Source organism: Podarcis vaucheri (assembly GCF_965113315.1).
Source record: "Podarcis vaucheri genome assembly, chromosome: 8".
NCBI lineage: Eukaryota > Metazoa > Chordata > Lepidosauria > Squamata > Lacertidae > Podarcis > Podarcis vaucheri.
Genome location: NC_138766.1, coordinates 68,829,072 through 68,849,314, shown reverse-complemented (window position 1 = coordinate 68,849,314; position 20,243 = coordinate 68,829,072). Strand labels below are relative to the sequence as shown.

The 20,243-nt window shown below is 41.0% G+C and overlaps 1 protein-coding gene across 2 annotated transcripts in view; it reads left to right on the top strand.

The window, feature by feature from the left end:
* The window catches only part of VIRMA (vir like m6A methyltransferase associated), a 29,137-nt gene that overhangs the window by 5,736 nt on the left and 3,158 nt on the right, over positions 1–20,243 (top strand). Inside the window, exons 5-21 of one of the 2 annotated variants that reach the window (XM_082233637.1) lie at positions 386–554; positions 846–968; positions 1,409–1,708; positions 3,124–4,273; positions 4,829–5,320; positions 6,546–6,700; positions 8,286–8,368; positions 9,384–9,477; positions 9,820–10,364; positions 10,850–11,085; positions 12,323–12,575; positions 14,266–14,483; positions 15,202–15,334; positions 15,901–16,053; positions 16,750–16,910; positions 18,268–18,364; positions 18,607–18,773. In XM_082233637.1, the coding sequence (XP_082089763.1) occupies positions 386–554; positions 846–968; positions 1,409–1,708; positions 3,124–4,273; positions 4,829–5,320; positions 6,546–6,700; positions 8,286–8,368; positions 9,384–9,477; positions 9,820–10,364; positions 10,850–11,085; positions 12,323–12,575; positions 14,266–14,483; positions 15,202–15,334; positions 15,901–16,053; positions 16,750–16,910; positions 18,268–18,364; positions 18,607–18,773 (4,529 nt within the window). Of the gene's footprint in view, positions 1–385; positions 555–845; positions 969–1,408; positions 1,709–3,123; positions 4,274–4,828; positions 5,321–6,530; positions 6,701–8,285; positions 8,369–9,383; positions 9,478–9,819; positions 10,365–10,849; positions 11,086–12,322; positions 12,576–14,265; positions 14,484–15,201; positions 15,335–15,900; positions 16,054–16,749; positions 16,911–18,267; positions 18,365–18,606; positions 18,774–20,243 lie in introns of both variants that reach the window. The other variant, XM_082233636.1, reaches the window with a different exon arrangement.

Genomic DNA, 20,243 nt, shown 5'->3' with positions numbered 1-20,243 from the left:
AGAGAACCTGTGCATGTAGGCCAGCCGTAGAGAAAATCTGGCTCACAAGCAGACGGTGACCTTTAAGTCCTCTCTATCTGACCCATGGGACTCTCATCAAGTCACATCCCTCTGCCCAGCCCATGCCCCTCACATCACAGCTCACCTGTCTTTTTTTATATAAAAAAAGCTGAGGCTTTCAAAACTATTACAGGATTCTGTGCCTCGTGTATTTGCAAAGTGCATTTATATCCTACTGTAACATGTAAGTGAAATCTAACAATGGCATAGCTGGAACTATATTTCATTGTAAATATATACTGGTACTGAGCTTGTAGTGTGGGTGCAGCAAGTTAAAGGTTTATCTTTGTTTCTTTTATGTTCTCTCTCCTCCTTTAAAATCTAGGTCAACACTGACGGATTAGTTCTGAGAGGCTGGTACAACTGCTTGACGCTTGCAATATATGGCTCTGTTGACAGAGTAATAAGCCATGATAGGGACTCTCCCCCTCCGCCGCCTCCGCCACCACCCCCTCCTCAGCAACAAGCAGCTTTGAAAAGAACTCCGAAACCTGGTAAGCATTCCAAAACTAATCCAGCTAAAATTCTTTTTTTCTTTTAAAAGAAATGTCAATAGAAGTAAGTGATCCCCCCCATAGAAGTTAAATCATCTCCATCTAAAACGTTTGTATCTCATTACTTCTTTCAGCTGAGGTTTTTGTCTGTGATCTGTAAGTTAATGCATGCACCACTACAGTTTTTTACTGAGTGGTTCATTTTCAGCAACTTCCCAAGTGATGCCACAGGCTTCCCATGAATTTATTTATCTTTATTTATAAGCTCCTTTATATGCCTTTTTTTTACAGCTGATGGAGAGAAAGAGGATCAGTTTAATGGCAGTCCTCCTCGACCACAGCCTAGAGGCCCAAGAACTCCACCAGGCCCCCCTCCTCCTGATGATGATGAAGATGAGCCAATGCCCGTATCAGGTATTTTGGAACGTAACTTTCTTTCCATTTCTTTCTCACTTGTGTCCTCATGCATGCATAATTTAAGTGAGGAGAAAGTGTTGCTGTTTTTCTAGTAGTAGGCATATTTTCCAGCTGCAACTGAATTCACCACTGGGAAGTGGCAGTTGTGACAGGAGATATGATGCATCTATTAGGCTGCTCCATACGGGAGAATTGGCAAACATCTGTATTGGTCCATGGAGGCTAACCTTGCCTTAAAACTACAAAACCAAAGCAGCAGTTGATTAGCATCCTAGCTTGAAGATTTAAATTGTATGGAAAATACACAGGATTCTCTTAGCAGAACATTAAATTACACTATGGGTATTAGTTGTTTAGTTTTTGTTGTCTGCTTTCTCTTTCTTTTTGAAAATGGCAGTTGTTTAAATTAATTTTGCTGTGGATTCCAATCTTTCCAGTGGTTGGGGAGAAAGAGGACGATGTTGATCACAGAGAGGATTACTTTGAGCCCATTTCTCCTGATCGGACGTCCGTTCACCAGGAGGGTCCATATTCTGATGAAGCAGAAGTGGAAGAAGACCAGCCCGAAGAAGTGGATGATGAAGAGGGGGTGGATGTTGAAGAGGAGGAGGAAGATGAAGAGGATGACGATGGTCAGACAGTAGAGAGTATTCCAGAAGATGAAGAAGATGAAGAGGAGGAGGACGAGGAGGAGGATGAAGAAGAAGAGGATGTTGAAGAAGAGGAGGAGGGTGAAGGTAGGCAAATACAGAAACTGCTGAGGACTGAGTTGCACGTGCATTTATGTTCTTTCATCACTTCATCACAGAACAGTTGATTTTCAACTGAATGTGTGAACTAATGAAAAATATTGAGTAGTGTTCAAGCTTTATCAATAACAGATCTGTTGAAATTAATGCACCTAATGTCATTAATTTCAGTTTGTTTACCCTGAGTAAAATCACCCATTGTTTGATTTGACTGTGGGGCATGCAAACGTTCTGTGTTACTTAACCTGTGTCAGTCAGTTCACACTAGTTGTTTCTAGAAGCTAATAATAAGTGGTATGTGTGTGTGATCTAATCCCGAGACAGTGGAATATAGGTAGTATTTTTTTGGGAAGCCAAGCACTTCAGAGGACACTAGGGAAGAGATTTTGAAGGTTTTGTGGCATATAGGTTTTCTACCTTTTCTGTCAAAATATTATTTGTGCTATAACTGCAGTTGTGAGTCATTTTTTTTTTAAATGTTTGTGGTCCTGTGTTGATGGGCATGGTCTGACATACAGTGACACGAGAGAGAACCTTCTCAGTGGTGGTGCCCTGATTGTGGAACTCCCCCTCATTAGGAGATATGACTGCCTCCTTTACTCATGAGTTTTAGACATCAATTTAAATACTTCTCCATATGAGGGAGGTTCAGAGGGTGGTTACACAAGAGGAGAGTTTTTCAGTGGTGGGCCCCCTTTTTGAAATACTCTCCCTAGGGAAACTTTCCTGGTATCATCAGCTTTTGGGTGATAGATGCTTCTGTTTGCTAGACTTCAGTTAGTCTCTGTTGTGCTGCTCATCTTTTAGTGGGGTACAGTATGGCCAATCCTTGGATGAGCATTTTAAGAGTTTTGTATTGTACATTGTTTTTCAGTTTCACTTTTAATTGATTCATATTTTATCTTAAGTTGCTTTAATACTTTTTTTGTTTAAAGTGACTAACAAATACTACAAATAATCTTTTCATACAGTCCTTTGAGTGAGGTCTGCAAGCTGGATATGGTGGTTTGAATGTTGCTGCAGACTGGATCGAGTGGTTTCCTTGTATTTTAGTCTGGCTGTATTGTGGTATTCACCACTTCAAGATCCTACGAGATAGACGGTGGTTCTGAAATAAATAAAAACCAAGGTTAAGAATTCTCCTTGTGGAGATAATCTAATTATATGGTGCAATTATATATTTCTCCTGTTAGTTGATACCTTTTGGTCCTGTGTGTGAGTGTGTGGCTGATGGGTTGGCAAAGCATCCTGCAAATGTTTTAGCTGCTGGGTTTCCCATGTTTATGAGCAAAAGGGGAGAAGATGGCTTATTTTTCAAAGCTGTAATTAATGGATGGGTGTAATTTGTTGCTTATTTTGGTTCAAGGAATTCAACAAGGTAATTCTAAAACTCTTCTTTTCAGGGGATGATGGTTATGAGCAGATTTCAAGTGATGAAGATGGAATTGCTGACTTGGAACGTGAGACGTTTAAGTACCCAAGCTTTGACATTGAGTACACTGCTGAGGATCTAGCCAGAGTGCCACCTGTGACCTATGATCCTTTTGATAGGGAACTTGGGCCTCTTCTGTACTTTAGCTGTCCCTACAAGACAACTTTTGAAACCGAAGTTGCTAAGATGAAAGATACAGATCCAGACAAGGAAAATTCAGGGGCAGTTGAGACCTCTACTAAATTGACCGAACTCCTAGAATTATATCAGGAGGAGAGGGGTGCTAAGTGGGTCACTGCTCTGGAAGAAATTCCAAGTTTAATAGTCAAAGGGCTAAGCTACTTGCAGTTAAAGGACCCGAATCAGGATTATATAAGCCAGTTGGTTGACTGGACAATGCAGTCATTAAACCTACAGGTAGCCCTGAGACAGCCGATCGCTTTGAATGTCCGTCAGCTTAAAGCTGGGACAAAACTTGTCTCCTCACTGGCAGAATGTGGAACTCGGGGGATAATGGGCCTGTTGCAAGCAGGAGTAATTAATTCTCTATTTGAACTGCTGTTTGCGGATCATGTCTCTTCTTCTCTTAAACTCAATGCTTTCAAAGCTTTGGATAGCGTTGTAAGCATGACTGAAGGAATGGAGGCATTTTTGAGGAGCGGCTCAGAGGTGCATGAAAAAAGTGGTTACCAGAGACTACTGGAGCTCATTCTGCTGGATCAGACAGTAAGGGTCGTCACTGCCTGCTCTGCAATTCTGCAGAAATGCCACTTCTACGAGGTTTTGTCTGAGGTCAAAAAGTTTGCTGACCAGTTAGCGGAATATCCTCCATCTCTTCCTAATCACACTGAGCCTGAGCAGGATACGGACACTGGACTCGAAAGGGGGAACCAGGAATATGAAAATGATGTGGACACTCCAATGGATATGGATAGTCTTTTGGAGTCCTCCAGTATGAGTGAAGGAGAAGTAGAGAAACTCATTAACCTTTTGGATGAGATCTTGCATTTGATGGAGACTGCCCCTCACACCATGATTCAGCCACCGGTGAAATCTTTCCCAACAACAGCACGTATTACAGGGCCACCAGAAAGGGATGACCCTTTCCCAGTGCTCTTTAGGTGAGTGGCCTTAATTTTTTTTATATGTTTGAAAGGGATACCTGTTTGTTTGCTTTCTGCCACTTGGTTGTTGACATGAGTACTTGTCATGCATGTCATGTGTGCTGCTTAATAAGGGTCTTTCAATGTTGGGAGATGTTCCAGCCTAGACTGTCGTCTCTTTCCCCCCTTTCCCACCCTGTGTCTTCTGTCATGCCATCTCATAACTAAACAGAACTCCTCCACTGTCTTCATCAAGTCTCTTCACTCTAATCCTTTAAGTCAGTGAGGTGGTGGAGAACAGTGTCAGACTTGGAACTGAGAAGATCTGGATTCAAATTCCTGCTCACATTTGAAGATTAGTGAGTGCTTGTGGGCACATCACAATTTCTCAGGTTCTATTGTAGTGTTCATTAATTCCACTGGGTCTGTTCTGAGTAAAACTTTATTGAATCCCACCCACAGTTGTGCACTTCTGCAGCTATTTCACATACCATTGCACTGAAAGTAAAAAATTCTGCCAATGTACTATATTTTGAAGTGGAATTGAGCATGCTGCTTCTTACATATTTCCAGGTACCTTCATAACCACAATTTCTTGGAATCTGTCACGTTGCTGTTATCCAATCCAATAACGAATGTGCACCCTGGGGTGCTGCAGTCCACCAGGGACATACTGAGATTTTTGGCACAGTCCCAGAAGGGCCTTCTTTTCTTCCTCTCTGAGTATGAAGCCACAAACCTGCTGGTTCGAGCCTTTTGCCATTTCTCTGACCCTGATCAAGAGGAAGGTCTCCAGACTGATGGGGCAAGCGATGAAGCCTTTCCCCCATGGCTTCTTCATTCAACACAGACACTGCAGTGCATTTCAGAACTATTCTGCCATTTCCAGCGCTGCACAGCCACTGATGAAACTGACCATTCAGATCTTCTGGGAACGCTTCATAACCTTTACCTGATCACTTTTAACCCTGTGGGAAGAGCTGCTGTTGCCCATGTCTTCAGCCTTGAGAAGAATCTCCAGAGTCTTATTACTTTAATGGAGTTCTATTCCAAAGAAGCATTAGGGTAATTATCCTATTTTTTTAACCTTGCTTTAGGTTTTATGCTTTTAATTGGATGTTTGCAGGTTGATGTGGGTTTCACAAACTTTTAATTTGGGGTTGTTCCTTGTTATGGAACTTGGCTGCAGTACAGAATCCAACTTCTTGCCCTCCTCATTTTTCTCCTTTTACGAAGCCTTCCCTTTAAAGAAGTGAACCAGGCTTTCCTTGTTCTGGGGTGGTACATGCTTATTCCTCAGCATAGTCTGAGGATACGTATGGGCTGGCCCATGGGTTAGCAACCTCTTCATCCCAGTCAATGCCTGGTGATTTGGCTCTGATTGCTGCTGGGCGGACAGGAAATCCTTGAGATGTTTAATCCTTGAGATTTCTCACCCCCACTCTCCAATCCCTGCTTTTAAATGGGTGGGCTCAGTATAACTAGGTTTGAAAATATTAGCTCTGCAGCATATGAAGCTGTGCTACGTCCTCTGAAAAAAACAACACAAAAACACAGTGGATGACATGAAAGAATAGCTAAAATCAAAGCCAAACATTTTTAAACCAAGGAACAAGGGGAGCAGCCAGCACGTTGTGCTTCCTCCTCATCTTAATGTCCTGTAAGATTGATCTTTTGCATGTCCACCAGTGTGGAGATTTGCAGGTTATCTGCACAGAAATTCTATGTTGCATGTGACAGAAATGTGGTGGAACAGGAAGTGTAAGCTGCACGGCTGTTTTCTGATTCCTTCATGTTGTTATGAGAGCATTTCATGCTTGTCTGAAACTGCCTACACAGATCAAGAGCATAATTTAGATAAACATATCTTAGATGCTGGAGTTAAATTCACAATTGAAAGAGTGGGGTTTGCAGCTCAAAGTGGCATACACAACTTTAGCTTGTGCTAAGGAGGTGAATGTTTGCCTGTGGCATGGCTTGTATGCATTTGAAATCAGAGCCGTTCTTTATCCCTCCTGTAGTTTACTGCTTTATTCTGATCAATATAATTGACTTTTCTGTTTTGAGTTCTGAAAAGATTATGAGAAACTAAGTGGAGAAACTAGGAGAAAAGGCTGAGTCAATCAATCACATGCCAATCATTTGCAAACTCCTACTTGCAGTATGAACTTTTTTATTCTCCATACAAAATAATCGTTTTGTAAATGAAAATCTGAATAGTATTCTGTAAGTATACGTGTAAGGATTCAAATGTGAAGTGTGTCATAATTTTCAGAAAAATCTGTTTCAGCGATTCCAAGTCAAAGAAGTCAGTTGCCTATAATTATGCTTGCATCCTTATTCTGCTGGTGGTTCAGTCCTCCAGTGACGTCCAAATGCTTGAGCAGTATTCAGCACCCCTGTTGAAGCTTTGCAAAGCTGATGAAAATAACACCAAACTACAAGGTACAGTATGTGCTCTTAATGGGGCAGTTGCTGGAAGCAGTTTAGGAGAAATCTTTTTGGTGTCTGCTAAGGCTCTCCTGACCTTCTGGTTTTTGATAATGCGAGTAATGAGATTCCTTTGGTAAACACAGATTACTAGAAAGGCTCATTGAAAAACTGTGTAGCTTTTTTGCTAGTATCAAAGAGGCTTTGAAACACAGAAAGTTCTCTTGTTTGTGTAGCATACTGTTCATTGGTGGGAGTCATTTAGTAACTGCAGAAAAATATTCAGTGTTTGAAATCTTCTAAGGAAGCAACGTAGGGTGCTCCTGTTCAAAGAACAAACTAAAAAAAGTCACTGGACACTGATGATAACCTGAGAGCTTCCATTGTAAGTGTGTTTCTCAAACTGGAGCTGTTGTAATCTTGTCATGCCCACTTCAAGACAATGACTGATGAAAGGAGACCCCTTTGTGTGCAGGCTTTTACATTGCACGGTTTTACTATACATGACTTTTTAAAGTCCCAAGCAGCCTTGGGTCAGAATATCTAGGGAACCCCACCGGCCCATGTTAGCCTGCCTGGGACCTTCATTCCACTTCAAGGGATCTCCTTCAGTCCTGCATCTGAAACAAGGCAAATAAGAGGTAGGAGAAAGAGCCTTTTTGGCTATAGTGCTGAAGATTTGTAAAGACCTCTCAATAGGTGTGCCTCACTCCTTCATGACCTGCTTTTAGCCTGGTGATAAAGGCAACATTACAAAAGTGTACCTTTATTAGAATCTTGATTTTTATCATGAATTGTGCTGTTTTAAAATGCTGTGCCGATTCTGTTTTTAAAGCTTTGTTTTGGTTTTCCTTCTGCCAGTACTTCCATTGAATTTTCAGTCTGTTTTTGTTTTTGAGAGACAAGATGGCCTTGGCTTGCATACAATAAAGACTAAGAAATTCAAGTTATTCTGAGCTGAGGAAAAAACTTTCATTTTAGAATATGCACACAGGATGCCTTTGTAGCTCAGATGGCGTTTAATATTGAATATTCAAGAGATCAAATGTTTGAATTATGCTGGGCAAAATTGCCTTTTGGGACAAATAGATTGTCATGGTTCAGATACTTTTTATGGCATCGAATCCAATATTAAAACATTTTCAAAATCCTTGTAAGACTCATAAAGCTGCAACCACATACGTTGCAGTAAGTTGAATTGAAATCATAGGGATTTATTCCCACATAGGATAGCAGACCAAGTCATACTGATTTCCCCCCACTGCTGAATGGAAGTGAACCTTTTTGATTGTTTTATTGCAAATAAGCTAACTTTTGATAAAGACATCCCTGGACCTATAGAAATAGATCTTCAGCAGTGTTCTTGGTGCTTTCAGCTGAAGAAATCAACTGAAATGTGGTATAATAAAGAATAATTTCAGACCAAATCAAAATCAAAATTTGGCTTTGAATTAAAGCTTTGAATTAAAGCAGTTTTAATGTTGCATTAAAAGTTCACTTGATTTATATACAAAGGCCTGTAGCTCTAATGCTTGTCATATTTTTGGAATGCATCATTTTACATAATGCAACATTGTTCAAGTTGCCTTGTTTGTTTTAGAACTTGGCAAATGGCTGGAACCCTTGAAAACACTTCGGTTTGAAATTAATTGCATCCCAAATCTCATTGAATACATTAAGCAGGTTAGTAAAAACCATTCTCAATGCATGCATTTTCTTAAAAATCCACTCCTAGCTATTTCATTTGTTGATCTCTTGCAATTGTATATACAGGAGGCAAAATTCTGTGTTTTCACAGTTCTGATGGCATAGGGTTATCATAAAGTTTGCTTGGTACTCCTTTATCCAGAAATCTTTTGTTACAAGTACATTCTATATTGGACCATTTTGCATGGTGTTTTTAGTACAATCCTCATAATAACATTTTTTAAAAAGTAGTCAACGTATTTCAAGAAGGAATTGTTGGTTTCTAATAGTCCTTTTTGAAGATCAAAACTAGATGTGACCTTATTAATGGAACTGCTAATTCAATACAGTTTTTTAAAAGTAAATAGCAGCCATGGGGAGGGGGAAAGATCAAGTTATTAGCTGGCTTTTATTCACATTGGGATTTCCACTGGATTGGAACTACAGCTGTGGAAAGAGAGTATAGCTCCACTTCTCCATCATGGCTCCAATCAAGATTGCTTCCTTCCTGGTTGGTATTTACTTAAAACATCTGTGTAATTATCTAGTTTGGCTCTAAGGTGTTGTGTGTTTTATAGTGACCTTCCATTAGAATTTTCAATCCTTGTGTTACTTTTACTTGGATGCCTCATATAGAAAGGGTGGGAAGAAGTTTTGTAGACCAGTGCCCCACTTCTGATGAACCCCTAAATACTTGCAAGTAGATTGGACCAAAGATGGACATTGGTCTGATGCAACAAGATGGTACTTAACATTTCTAAGTAAAAGAGTGCACAATCAGAATAACTTAGCCTAGATTAGTTATTCCTTAGCTATTAAAAAAAGTTCTGTGTTGAATAAGTCAATAAATTAAAGGGATTCTAGTAAAAAAAACCCTAATGGCCCTAGCACTCAAGTTTGAAGTCAGCCTACCGTTTGTTGCTCAGAAGCAAGATAAAGTTCTCTACTGCACCTATTTGTTGAATATTGATCTTTAATAACATGAGTCTTATTTTCAAATTTTATTTTAAAGAATATTGATAGCTTGATGACCCAGGAAGGAGTCGGTCTTCCTACTGCACTTCGTGTCCTGTGCCATATTGCATGCCCTCCACCACCTGTTGAAGGTATTATACTTGCTTTTAACATGGTTCCATTTCCTTTATAAGAGTACATCAGATTTAATCACCACCTCCTATAGCCATATTGAAGTAAATTGTTTCTTTGGACCATTTTCTGTTGCTAACAGAGCATGTAGAATTTTTGGATGGGAAAGTTAAGAGTAAAATGTAAGGATTCTGTGCCCCATGATAAATTTGGTGTCATGTAATGTATGTTCTTGGTCATGGACAGAAGTCTCATAAAAAGGAATCATTTCACCTGATCTATATTTTCCTAATGACTGAGATCAAGGCACAACATGGTTTTTCTCTTTTCTCCCCTCCTCCATTCCCCATTTCCTCCTAAAGGTCAGCAGAAAGACCTGAAATGGAACCTTGCAGTCATACAGATGTTCTCTTCTGAAGGAATGGACACTTTTATTCGTGTTCTGCAAAAGCTAAACAGCATCCTTATTCAGCCCTGGAGACTCCATGTCAACATGGGGACTACCCTCCACAGAGTCACTACAATTTCCATGGCCCGGTGCACCCTCACCCTCTTGAAGACCATGTTGACCGAACTGCTGCGTGGAGGGTCCTTTGAGTTCAAAGATATGCGTATTCCTTCTGCACTTATTTCTTTACACATGCTCCTGTGTTCTATTCCCCTCTCGGGACGTTTAGACAGCGATGAACAAAAAATCCAGAATGACATTGTTGACATTTTGTTGACTTTTACCCAGGGGGTTAATGAGAAGCTAACCATCTCAGAGGAAACTCTGGCCAATAACACTTGGTCGCTCATGCTAAAAGAGGTCCTCACTTCTGTTCTGAGAATTCCTGAAGGGTTTTTCTCTGGTCTTATACTGCTTTCTGAGTTGCTGCCTCTGCCGCTTCCCATGCAAACCACTCAGGTATGTAAAAACTATCAATTATTTGTAAAAGGCAGGAAAATTAAAAGACTGGTGAAGAGGATAGGTAGGTAATAATGGACTGAAAAAGAGTTGTGCAGTGGATCTATCCATTTGACGGATTGTATACCAACCTCCCTCAACCTGGTGACCTCCAGTGTCATTGGATTCCCATCAGCCCCAGCCAGCATAGTGAATGGTCAGGGATGATGGGAATTGTAGTCCAGCCACATGTGGAGAGATGCAGGCTCCCCATCTCTCATTTAAAGGGCTGATAGAGGGGATTTGTCCTTTTGATGCTGGATGATGAGTGGGGATATTGCCTCCTTAGCTTGGAGGCAGTAACTCTATATATTGGAGCACATATATTGGCTACAAGGGTTTTCATGATTGCCTAAAGAGCACCAGGTAGTGTGCCTTGCATGTGGTGTTGGAGAAGAACTCTACGTTTTGGCACTCTCATAGAGTTAATTTTGCTTTTCTGACAGGTCATTGAACCGCATGACATATCGGTGGCTCTCAACACTAGGAAACTGTGGAGCATGCATCTTCACGTTCAAGCGAAATTGCTGCAAGAAATAGTACGGTCCTTCTCTGGCTCCACCTGCCTGCCTATTCAGCACATGCTGAGACGCATTTGTGTTCAGTTGTGTGACTTGGCTTCACCAACTGCTCTCCTTATTATGAGGACTGTTTTGGATCTGCTTGTAGAAGATTTGCAAAGGTACGATTTTATACTTTGTCCTAAGGGTCTTTAAGTAGCAGTGCTAACCTGGTGCCCTTCAGAAATTGTGGTCTATGACTCTCACCATAGCTGTGCCGATTAAGGATGATGGGAGTTTTGTTGAAGGCTTCTGTAGAACTTTTGCATGTTGAGGCTGGAAAATGGGCTATGCCTCTCCTATCTCATTCATGAATAGGCAGTGGCTGCCTCAGATTTAGGCCTTCTGTTTCTCTCCATGCATGGTGATGGGTCTTGAAGGATGGAGCTGTGAGATGGCTCCTCCAGCTGGGAAATCCTGAGGGCTGCAGTAAATTGCTGCATGTATGGCATGAATGTGACATGGAGAGGTAGGCATCATACAGTTGGTGATAAGAGATGCCTCCACACATGGAGAGGGCTGAAACATAGCATTTCTTTTCAATACAGTGGTAACTCGGGATGTGAACGGGATCCGTTCCGGAGCCCCATACGCATCCTGAACGCAACGTAAGCTGCGATGGCGCATCTGCGTGTGCGCGGGTTGCGTTTTGCTGCTTCCGCGCATGCACATGACGTCATTTTGAGCACCTGCGCATGCGTGAGTGGCGAAACCCAGAAGTAACACACTCCATTACTTCCGGGTTGCCACAGAGCACAACTAGAACGCGCTCAACCCGAAGCACATTCAACCCAAGGTATGACTGTACTCTGTTAGGCTTACTGACTTGGGATACCAAAGTCAAAACTGTAGAGGTTATCTCATCCTTGCTGGCAACTAGATACACAGTTAATTAATGACCACAACCTGAAAACTATCAAATTACAGTGGTACCTCAGGTTAAGAACTTAATTAGTTCCAGAGGTCCGTTCTTAAACGGTTCTTAACCTGAGGCAGGCTTTCGCTAATGGGCCTCCTGTTGCCACTGTGCCGCTGGCGATTTCCGTTCTTATCATGGGGCAAAGTTCTTAACCTGGAGCAACCACTTCCTGGTTAGCGGAGTTTGTAACCTGAAGCGTCTCTAACCTGAGGTACCACTGTAATGGTAATAAGCTCATTTGCAACAAATGCAGATAGATAGATAGATAGATAGATAGATAGATAGATAGATAGATATTGTATTATATATATAAATACACACACACACACACACACGTATATGAATCTTTTAATGGAAATTTCAGATCTGAAGTTTGTTTTGTCATAAACATGCATGCAATATATTTGTCTTTTCTAATAAGAGCATTGCTGTCACTTCAGCAACCCAGAAGACAAAGAGAAGCAGTACACTGGCCAGACTACCCGCTTGCTTGCGTTACTCGATGCCCTGGCTTCACACAAAGCTTGTAAACTGGCTATTTTGCACTTGATTAATGGAACTGTGAAAGGGGATGAGAAGTATGCTGAAGTTTTCCCAGAGCTTTTGTCTTTAATGCGAGCTGCAGGGGACAACATTATTCACCAGCAGTGTGCTGAGTTCTTGGCTTCTATTTTGCAGTCTCTCTGCGATCAGGTATTTAAAAATGAAAATCTAAAGAACCCTTTAATTTCATTCTGTATTGATTGTGCACATGTTGTCATGCACGTGGGCAGTGGGGGTGGGGCTGGCCTGGAAGGAGTGCAAGTCTCCCCTTAGCAAACAAGACAGGCTTGTCCAAGAAAATATGAAAAGGATGTCCTGACTCTCCATCTCCCCAGAACACCTAGCCAGCATGCCTTCAAGGAAGGAGAAAAATATACCGTATTTTTCGCTCTATAAGACGCACCAGACCACAAGACGCACCTAGTTTTTGGAGGAGGAAAACAAGAAAAAAAATATTCTGAATCTCAGAAGCCAGAACAGCAAGAGAGATCGCTGTGCAGTGAAAGCAGCAATCCTTCTTGCTGTTCTGGCTTTTGTGATAGCTGTGCAGCCTGCACTCGCTCCATAAGACACACACACATTTCCCCTTACTTTTTAGGAGGGAAAAAGTGAGTCTTATAGAGCAAAAAATACGGTACATGGAGTAAAACCAATGTAAGCTAAAAGGTGTGTGTATGTGTGTATAAACACTTCATTTGTTTCCCAGATATAAATCTCCGCTCATTTCAAATCTCAATACACATTCCGATTGGTTCTCTCTGGTCACACCCCTGAACAACTGTGTATTCATTAAAAACCTGTTCTTCATTAATTCACAAATTGCACCAAGGCTGAATCTTCTTTCAGGAATTCATGAGTTGCACCAAGACTGAGTCCCTCCTCCTTTAATTGCATTCCTAAGTCTTCTAAAACTATGCCATACCTATTTCCCGAGCCAGGAAGAAGAACCTTGAAACCGTTTGGTTTCTGGCAGAGAGGGATTGTTGCTGCCATCAACTCCTACCATAAATCTACCTCTCCTTTTTCAAACTAATTGTATACAGGCTATATTTGCACAGCTATATAATACCATCCCTATCTATTCTTGCTGAGGCTGGTGGGAGTTCATTGTCACCAAAGGGCCTCAGATTCCCAATTCTTTTAGTAGCTGCTCTCAAGAACAGGCCGTTTCAAGTTCTGCTTTATAGAGCTTGATGAAATGGCTGTTGAGTGACACTTCATGTTTCTTTGCAAAGCTAAATGCTTTTAAATAAGGTTGGCCAGGAATCAGAAATTAGTGCCCAAGAGATCTTTCGCTTAATGGGGGTCAGCAAACTTTTTCAACAGGGGGCCGGTCTACTGTTCCTCAGACCTTGTGGGGGGCCGGACTATATTTTTTTGGGGAAATTGAACGAATTCCTATGCCCCACAAATAACCCAGAGATGCATTTTAAATAAAAGCACACATTCTACTCATGTAAAAACACTAGGCAGGCCCCACAAATAACCCAGAGATGCATTTTAAATAAAAGGACACATTCTACTCATGCAAAAACCCGCTGATTCCCGGACCGTCCATGGGCTGGATTTAGAAGATGATTGGGCCGGATCCGGCCCCCGGGCCTTAGTTTGCCTATCCATGGCTTAGCAGGTTGTGAACAGCACTCCCTGTTCTGCATGGCAGACATTGCAGCTGTGGACAGTTTTGTAACTGTGAAGTCCTGTGGTGTGTGATAGTAGAACGTTGCTTTTTAAAAACCCCCACTCAGTTGGTGTAAGCTCTAAAGTGGCTTTTGCCATGGCCCCAAGGGATGCCTGTGTGCCTTTCTGCCTTTTGTAATACTGTGATTTCTCTTTGCAGGATATTGCATTGGTCTTGCCCAGTTCCACGGAGAGCACTCTCTCTGAATTGGAGCAGCTTTCAAATTCGTTGCCAAGCAAGGAACTCATGGCTTCCATCTGTGACTGCCTGATGGAGACATTTTCTAATGCTGAAAGCAGCTATAACTGTTTGCTGACTTGTATCAGGACAATGATGTTCCTTACTGAGCACGATTATGGATTCTATCACCTGAAGAGGTACATTCCACAAACATACTCACACCGCAGAAATGTTTAGTTTAGCTCACTTTCCCCCCAGTGGGGCTTACAAAGCAGAAGATTGTAATGTAATGTAATGTTAAATTTCACAGGCAACGGTAACAGCAAGCATACCAGTGTGGTATTTTTTTGGTGCTGTTAATCTTCTCCTTCCCTTGGAAAGAATTGTTCAAAGCTAACTGTATAATAAAACACTCAATTTGCAGATTTCTTTTAAAAAATGATCTGGCAGTGTTCTTGTATAGTACAAATTCTTTTGTGAAGCTGTTAATCAGGGCTGCTGGCTGATTAAAGAAACCTTAGTTCATCACATGGGTTTCATTAAGTCATCAGATTTGCTTTAATGTGCATGTAATTGAGCCACAGTTCTGAACAAAGCATCCTTGTTTTATTTCAGGTAGTGTCTGATATGACGTAAAAGGTATTATCTTAGAAGGTGTATTCCCTCCTATATGTGAGAGGAGGAATTGCTTCTTCTAAGCTTTTGTTTTGGATTTAAAACATTTTTAAAATGCTGTTTAATTAATCAAGGACATCCTTTTAATTAACTGAAACATTGAAATACATATAAGTTCATTCAGTCGTGTTTCTGAAACTGCCTATGTTTTAAGTGCTTTAGATCTATTAATCATATTTTTTTCATATACTGTGTCAAAAACTGGATGGTTAACAACCTTTTTCTTTGAAACGAACACAGCTCTCTAAGAAAACACTGTGGGGCTCTACACACTGGATTGAAGCGAGTAGTGAGCAGCTTTAATAAGGACCCTGGAGAACTTGCGTCTTCGTTTCTGGATTTCCTGAGGCAGATCCTGAATTCCGATACACTGGTGAGTAAATGCGTACAGAGGGCTTTCTGAAGCTTTGCCTTGATTGCATTCTGTTGCATTTCAGCTCAGGAAAAGTAGCTGCAGTTTTCTTTAAAGCGTACAGCTGTAATACTTCCATCATACTTCCAAATTATGGTTATCTAACAGAATCCCAAAGGGCCAATTTTATTTATTTATTATTCAAGCGGATTTATTTCCTACTCTTCTGTCACAATAATAATACTTAAGGTGGCTTACATCATTTAAAAAATGTACGCACACAGACACACACACACACACACACTCGAAACAACAAATAAGTAAACATTAAATTAGTAAAAACAGAATATAGTTTGCAGCAGGTGAAAACAAAGGAAACGTGAAAACCATTCAACCTGGTAGGTTATGTGCTGGCAGGGATAGGCTTAATAGAGTAGTGAAAAGCCATGAGAGAGACAGAGAGAGAGTTCTAGCAAGAAACGTTTGAAGGTGGTTTTACAGGGAGATGTCAAAAAAAGATGTCATCAGTTAACTGCATTATGGTGCTGTGGTGTTACTGCTTTTGTACTCACGTTCATCTTCCTTAGGGATGTTGTGGGGATGACGGAAGTCTTGCAGAAGTTGATGGAGCCCATCCTGCCAGAACTTTGGGCCTTACTACTTCAGAATTAAAATACCAATTACAAAACAAAGAAGAAACTCCTGAAAATCTGCTCCTCGAGCTGGAGAAGCTAGTTTTGGTAATGTAATGTTCATATTTTTTGGTGTCGGTGCCAGATGTTTGAGAGTTAGGAGTCTGATGGTTTCTCATTGCTACTGTTCTGATTTGATTGTTATGCATTTTATATGGCTTTTTAAACATTTGTGTATGTATTCATTTTTATGCAGTGTTTCTGAACACTGCCCATGTATCTTAACTAGATGACGGTCAGGCTACAAATATTAATAATAATTATAATTTGTAACTAGTGATAAAGCTAGGATGATTGTGTTGCCACTATTTAGTACTGTTAGGAATGATCACTGTGGTTATTAGTTATGCATATTAAGCTTAGCTTTACATAAAATTATCAGGCTATACCTCTTGAACTTATTTATTACATTTTTCCTGCCCTTCCTCCCATGGGCAATTGTCTCCACCGCGTACAGTTTGTTTCTCAGTAGCCCTGTACATATACTGGACAACACTTCAGGCACCTGATCGACTGGGGCCTAGTCCACAAAAACATACACTATAATAAATCTGAGTAGACCTATTGAAACCAGTCCATTGATTTCAGTATGACTGACTTTATGTCCATGATGCCATATGTCCATGATGTCAATTGAACATGTATTTATTGAAAGAGTTACTGCTAGTTTGCTGCATCTTATCAGGTGGCAAAAATACTTAAATTTTGTCTGAGTTGCTAGTGATTGCAGTGTTCCTTACACAGGAGCGCTCAAAAGAAGATGACAGTCTGGAATCTTTATTGGACAATGTTGTTGGACTTCGGCAGATGCTGGAATCTGCTGGTGATCCTTGTCCACTGAGTGATCAAGATGTAGAGCCAATCCTTCCTGTACCAGAATCTCTCCAGCATCTTTTTAATAATAGGTAAAGTGCTGAATGTGCATCTGTGTCTGTGAAGAACTAGAATTTCTGAAAACCAGGTGTGTGTGGTGGTATATTTGGGAGCGTGTTTAACTTCATGCATTTATCTTTATGGGCTCAGTTACAGATAGGTAGCCGTGTTGGTCTGCCATAGTCAAAATAAAAAAAATCCTTCCAGTAGCACCTTAAAGACCAACTAAGTTAGTTCTTGGTATGAGCTTTCGTGTGCATGCACACTTCTTCAGATACACTGAAAGGTTGATGGACTTCCATTTCATGCGGCTCAATGTGGTGCCTTCCATGGTTCCAGTTACAGATAGGTAGCCGTGTTGGTCTGCCATAGTCAAAATAAAAAAATTCCTTCCAGTAGCACCTTAAAGACCAACTAAGTTAGTTCTTGGTATGAGCTTTCGTGTGCATGCACACTTCTTCAGATACAGTGTATCTGAAGAAGTGTGCATGCACACGAAAGCTCATACCAAGAACTAACTTAGTTGGTCTTTAAGGTGCTACTGGAAGGAATTTTTTTCTTTATGGGCTATATGCATTACAACAGAGATTACCCAGTTCTCTTGTCTCAGTCCATCACCACACCTCCTTTCCCCCCCGCAAATGATACATTGAGGTTCTGAGAGTTGCCCAATTCTTTCAAGATCTTGTGACACAAGTATTGCACAAGTATGATGGATGTGCTTCTTTGTCAATTGTGATCTCTCCCCTTCTTTTTGTCAACATTGCTAATCCTTTTTCTGATCCTTCTTTATTTGGAAATAATAGGCGTTGAGTAGTCCAGCTTTCTTTTTATCATTGATCAGTGTCTTTCTTGAACAAAGCATAGACTCAATGTGTCCTTTTCGTTTGTCTTGTTTTAAACATACATAAAATTGTTTTCAACTCATGCACCATTACTTATCACAGTATTGGTTTATCACAGTGTTGATTGTGAACCATATCCCTGGACAGATAGAAGGACAGGGCATATGTTTTTAAAATAACAAAATAAATAGTGTACCAATTGCTAAACAAAATACAGACGTGATACAGTCCCTGTCCTCGAAGGCTGTCAGGCTGTTTTTGATGATACAGGAAAGCAAAGTGCTTGATAGACATTGCAAAGAATAGGAGACAAGAGCACCTGGTCATAGCAGAGGTGCAAGCCATGTTCTCCATTGGGCATTAGGATGCTCCAAGTGGGATTGTGTTCTTCCTACTGCTTGAGGAAGGAAATGGTAAAGCCATGGTCCTTTAGGAAACGTTTTATTGGAGGAGTGGATGATGAATACCAGTGGGTAACATTTATTTCATATGGAGACAGTGAACACTGACTGCTGTTTAAAAAAAATTACATTTGATATTACAGGACTGCATACATCTTGGCAGATGTCATGGATGACCAGCTGAAATCTATGTGGTTCTCACCATTCCAGGCTGAAGAAATTGAAACTGACCCTGACATGGTAAAAGTCTTGAGTTTTTAATACTTGAATGGGTGGGAACTGGAGCATTTATAGCTTAATTGTCGGCAGTATTTTTGAGACCCCATTCATAGTGTAAGCAACAAAGAGGAATGTTAGGAATTTAGACAGATAAAAATGGGCTACTCATTTAGCAGCAGCCTTCCAAGAGTGTTTCCTATTTGGGGATGCTGACAGTTGTCTGGGGGAATGATTAAAGTGGAATGAATTTCTCACTCTTACAGGTAAAGGTTGACTTAATTGAACTGTCAGAAAAAGGATGCAGCGACTTCGACCTGCAGGCAGAGCTGGAGAGGTCGTTTTTGACCGAGCCTACTTCTCCGGGTCGGACAAAAACCACAAAAGGCTTTAAACTTGGCAAACACAAGCACGAGACGTTTATAACTTCCAGGTAACCAGTGGTTTTGATTGTGACTGTGTGCCTGAAGGTGGATTTTGATTTTGCCACTGCACTGGTGATGTATTTGTAATCACGGCATAGTGGGATCCAAGTAGATTTGAGTCACTTGAAAGGGTCCCTCCCACAAGTTGTTCTGCTGCAGCACTCTCTTTGAAAACCAAAATTAAAAAAAAAAGATTTTACATGAACAGATTTTGCTGGTGCAGGGGAAGGGAGTGGAGGAGGAATGGTTCCTGTGAACGATAGAACTAACATGGGTTATAAAAGGCAGAATCTAGTTCTACCCAGAAGAAATTTAAAAGAGCCTGGGTTGGAAGAAGCGTCTTACATCCTCTAAAATGCTGCAGACAGGTGTGCCCGAGCAAAAACAAGAAAATTGACTGTGATAGGAACCTTAGAATGCAACACCTTTCTGTGTATTTTGCCATATAATAAGGTGGTACACATAAAGGAAGGGATCTCTTCTTCTCAGAAGCCTGCCTTCATCCTACAAAGAGACTTAAGTAACTTAACTCCTGGAGCCAAGGGATGAGGGCATTAAAACTAAATTCTTAAGTCACAAATGGGCAACCTTCAGCTCAGGTGCCACATGGGGTCCTTGAACCTCTTGAAATTGCCCCCTTTCCCTGTCCCATCACAGTTACTTCCTTTCCTTTTTTCCTTTTTACTCATGCATTTTTAAGTGGTCTATCCTCATTCCTATGTAGTTTCAGAGCAATTGGAAGGGGCAGAATTGTATTTAAGAAAAATTTGTTTTTAACTTCTTTCATGGTTGGTATGCCTTGGGGAAAAGAATAGTTTCCCTCCCAGCTGCCTGAGAATAAACTGTTAGGCTTCTGCCGTATATGTATATGGGAGAGAGTGGGTTAGCATGGAACACCATGCCAAACTATACCTTAGCTTAATGTTGGTTTTCCAGAGAGGAGGTTATGGCCTCTGAGGTCCTCTTCTTTCTGCTGCTGTGATGTGATTTGGCTCAGCATGTTGTCTGAACCCGGTTTCTTGGTTTGTCTAGCTCCAGACAAACCACAAACCTGGGTTTGGAGAAGAAACTAGCCCAACCATGGCTTTGCTTGCAGCAGGACAAGGGGAGGTGCATATTGGCTGCGATCTTTTCTTTCTCAGGTCTGACACTTGTGCGATTGCACTAAGCCACTGGTCTTCAGCTGGTGGGTCAGAACCTACTAGTAGGTCATATGACCTGTTCCAAGGTGGATTGCAACAGGTGCATTGCCACCATGCAGATAAATACATGGTGAATAATTAAGAAATGTGTCCCCAAGTGCATGTTTGGGTGCAAAATGCGTGCTGGGTTTGAAAAAGTTGAAGATACCAGCACTAAGCCATAGTTCGGCTTAGCCTTACATGTGAACCAGATCAGAAAGAGAGGTAATTCACAAAGGAATTACTTTTAATTTCCAGAAGAGTCATGCTGTACTAAAAACATCCTCTGTATACTAA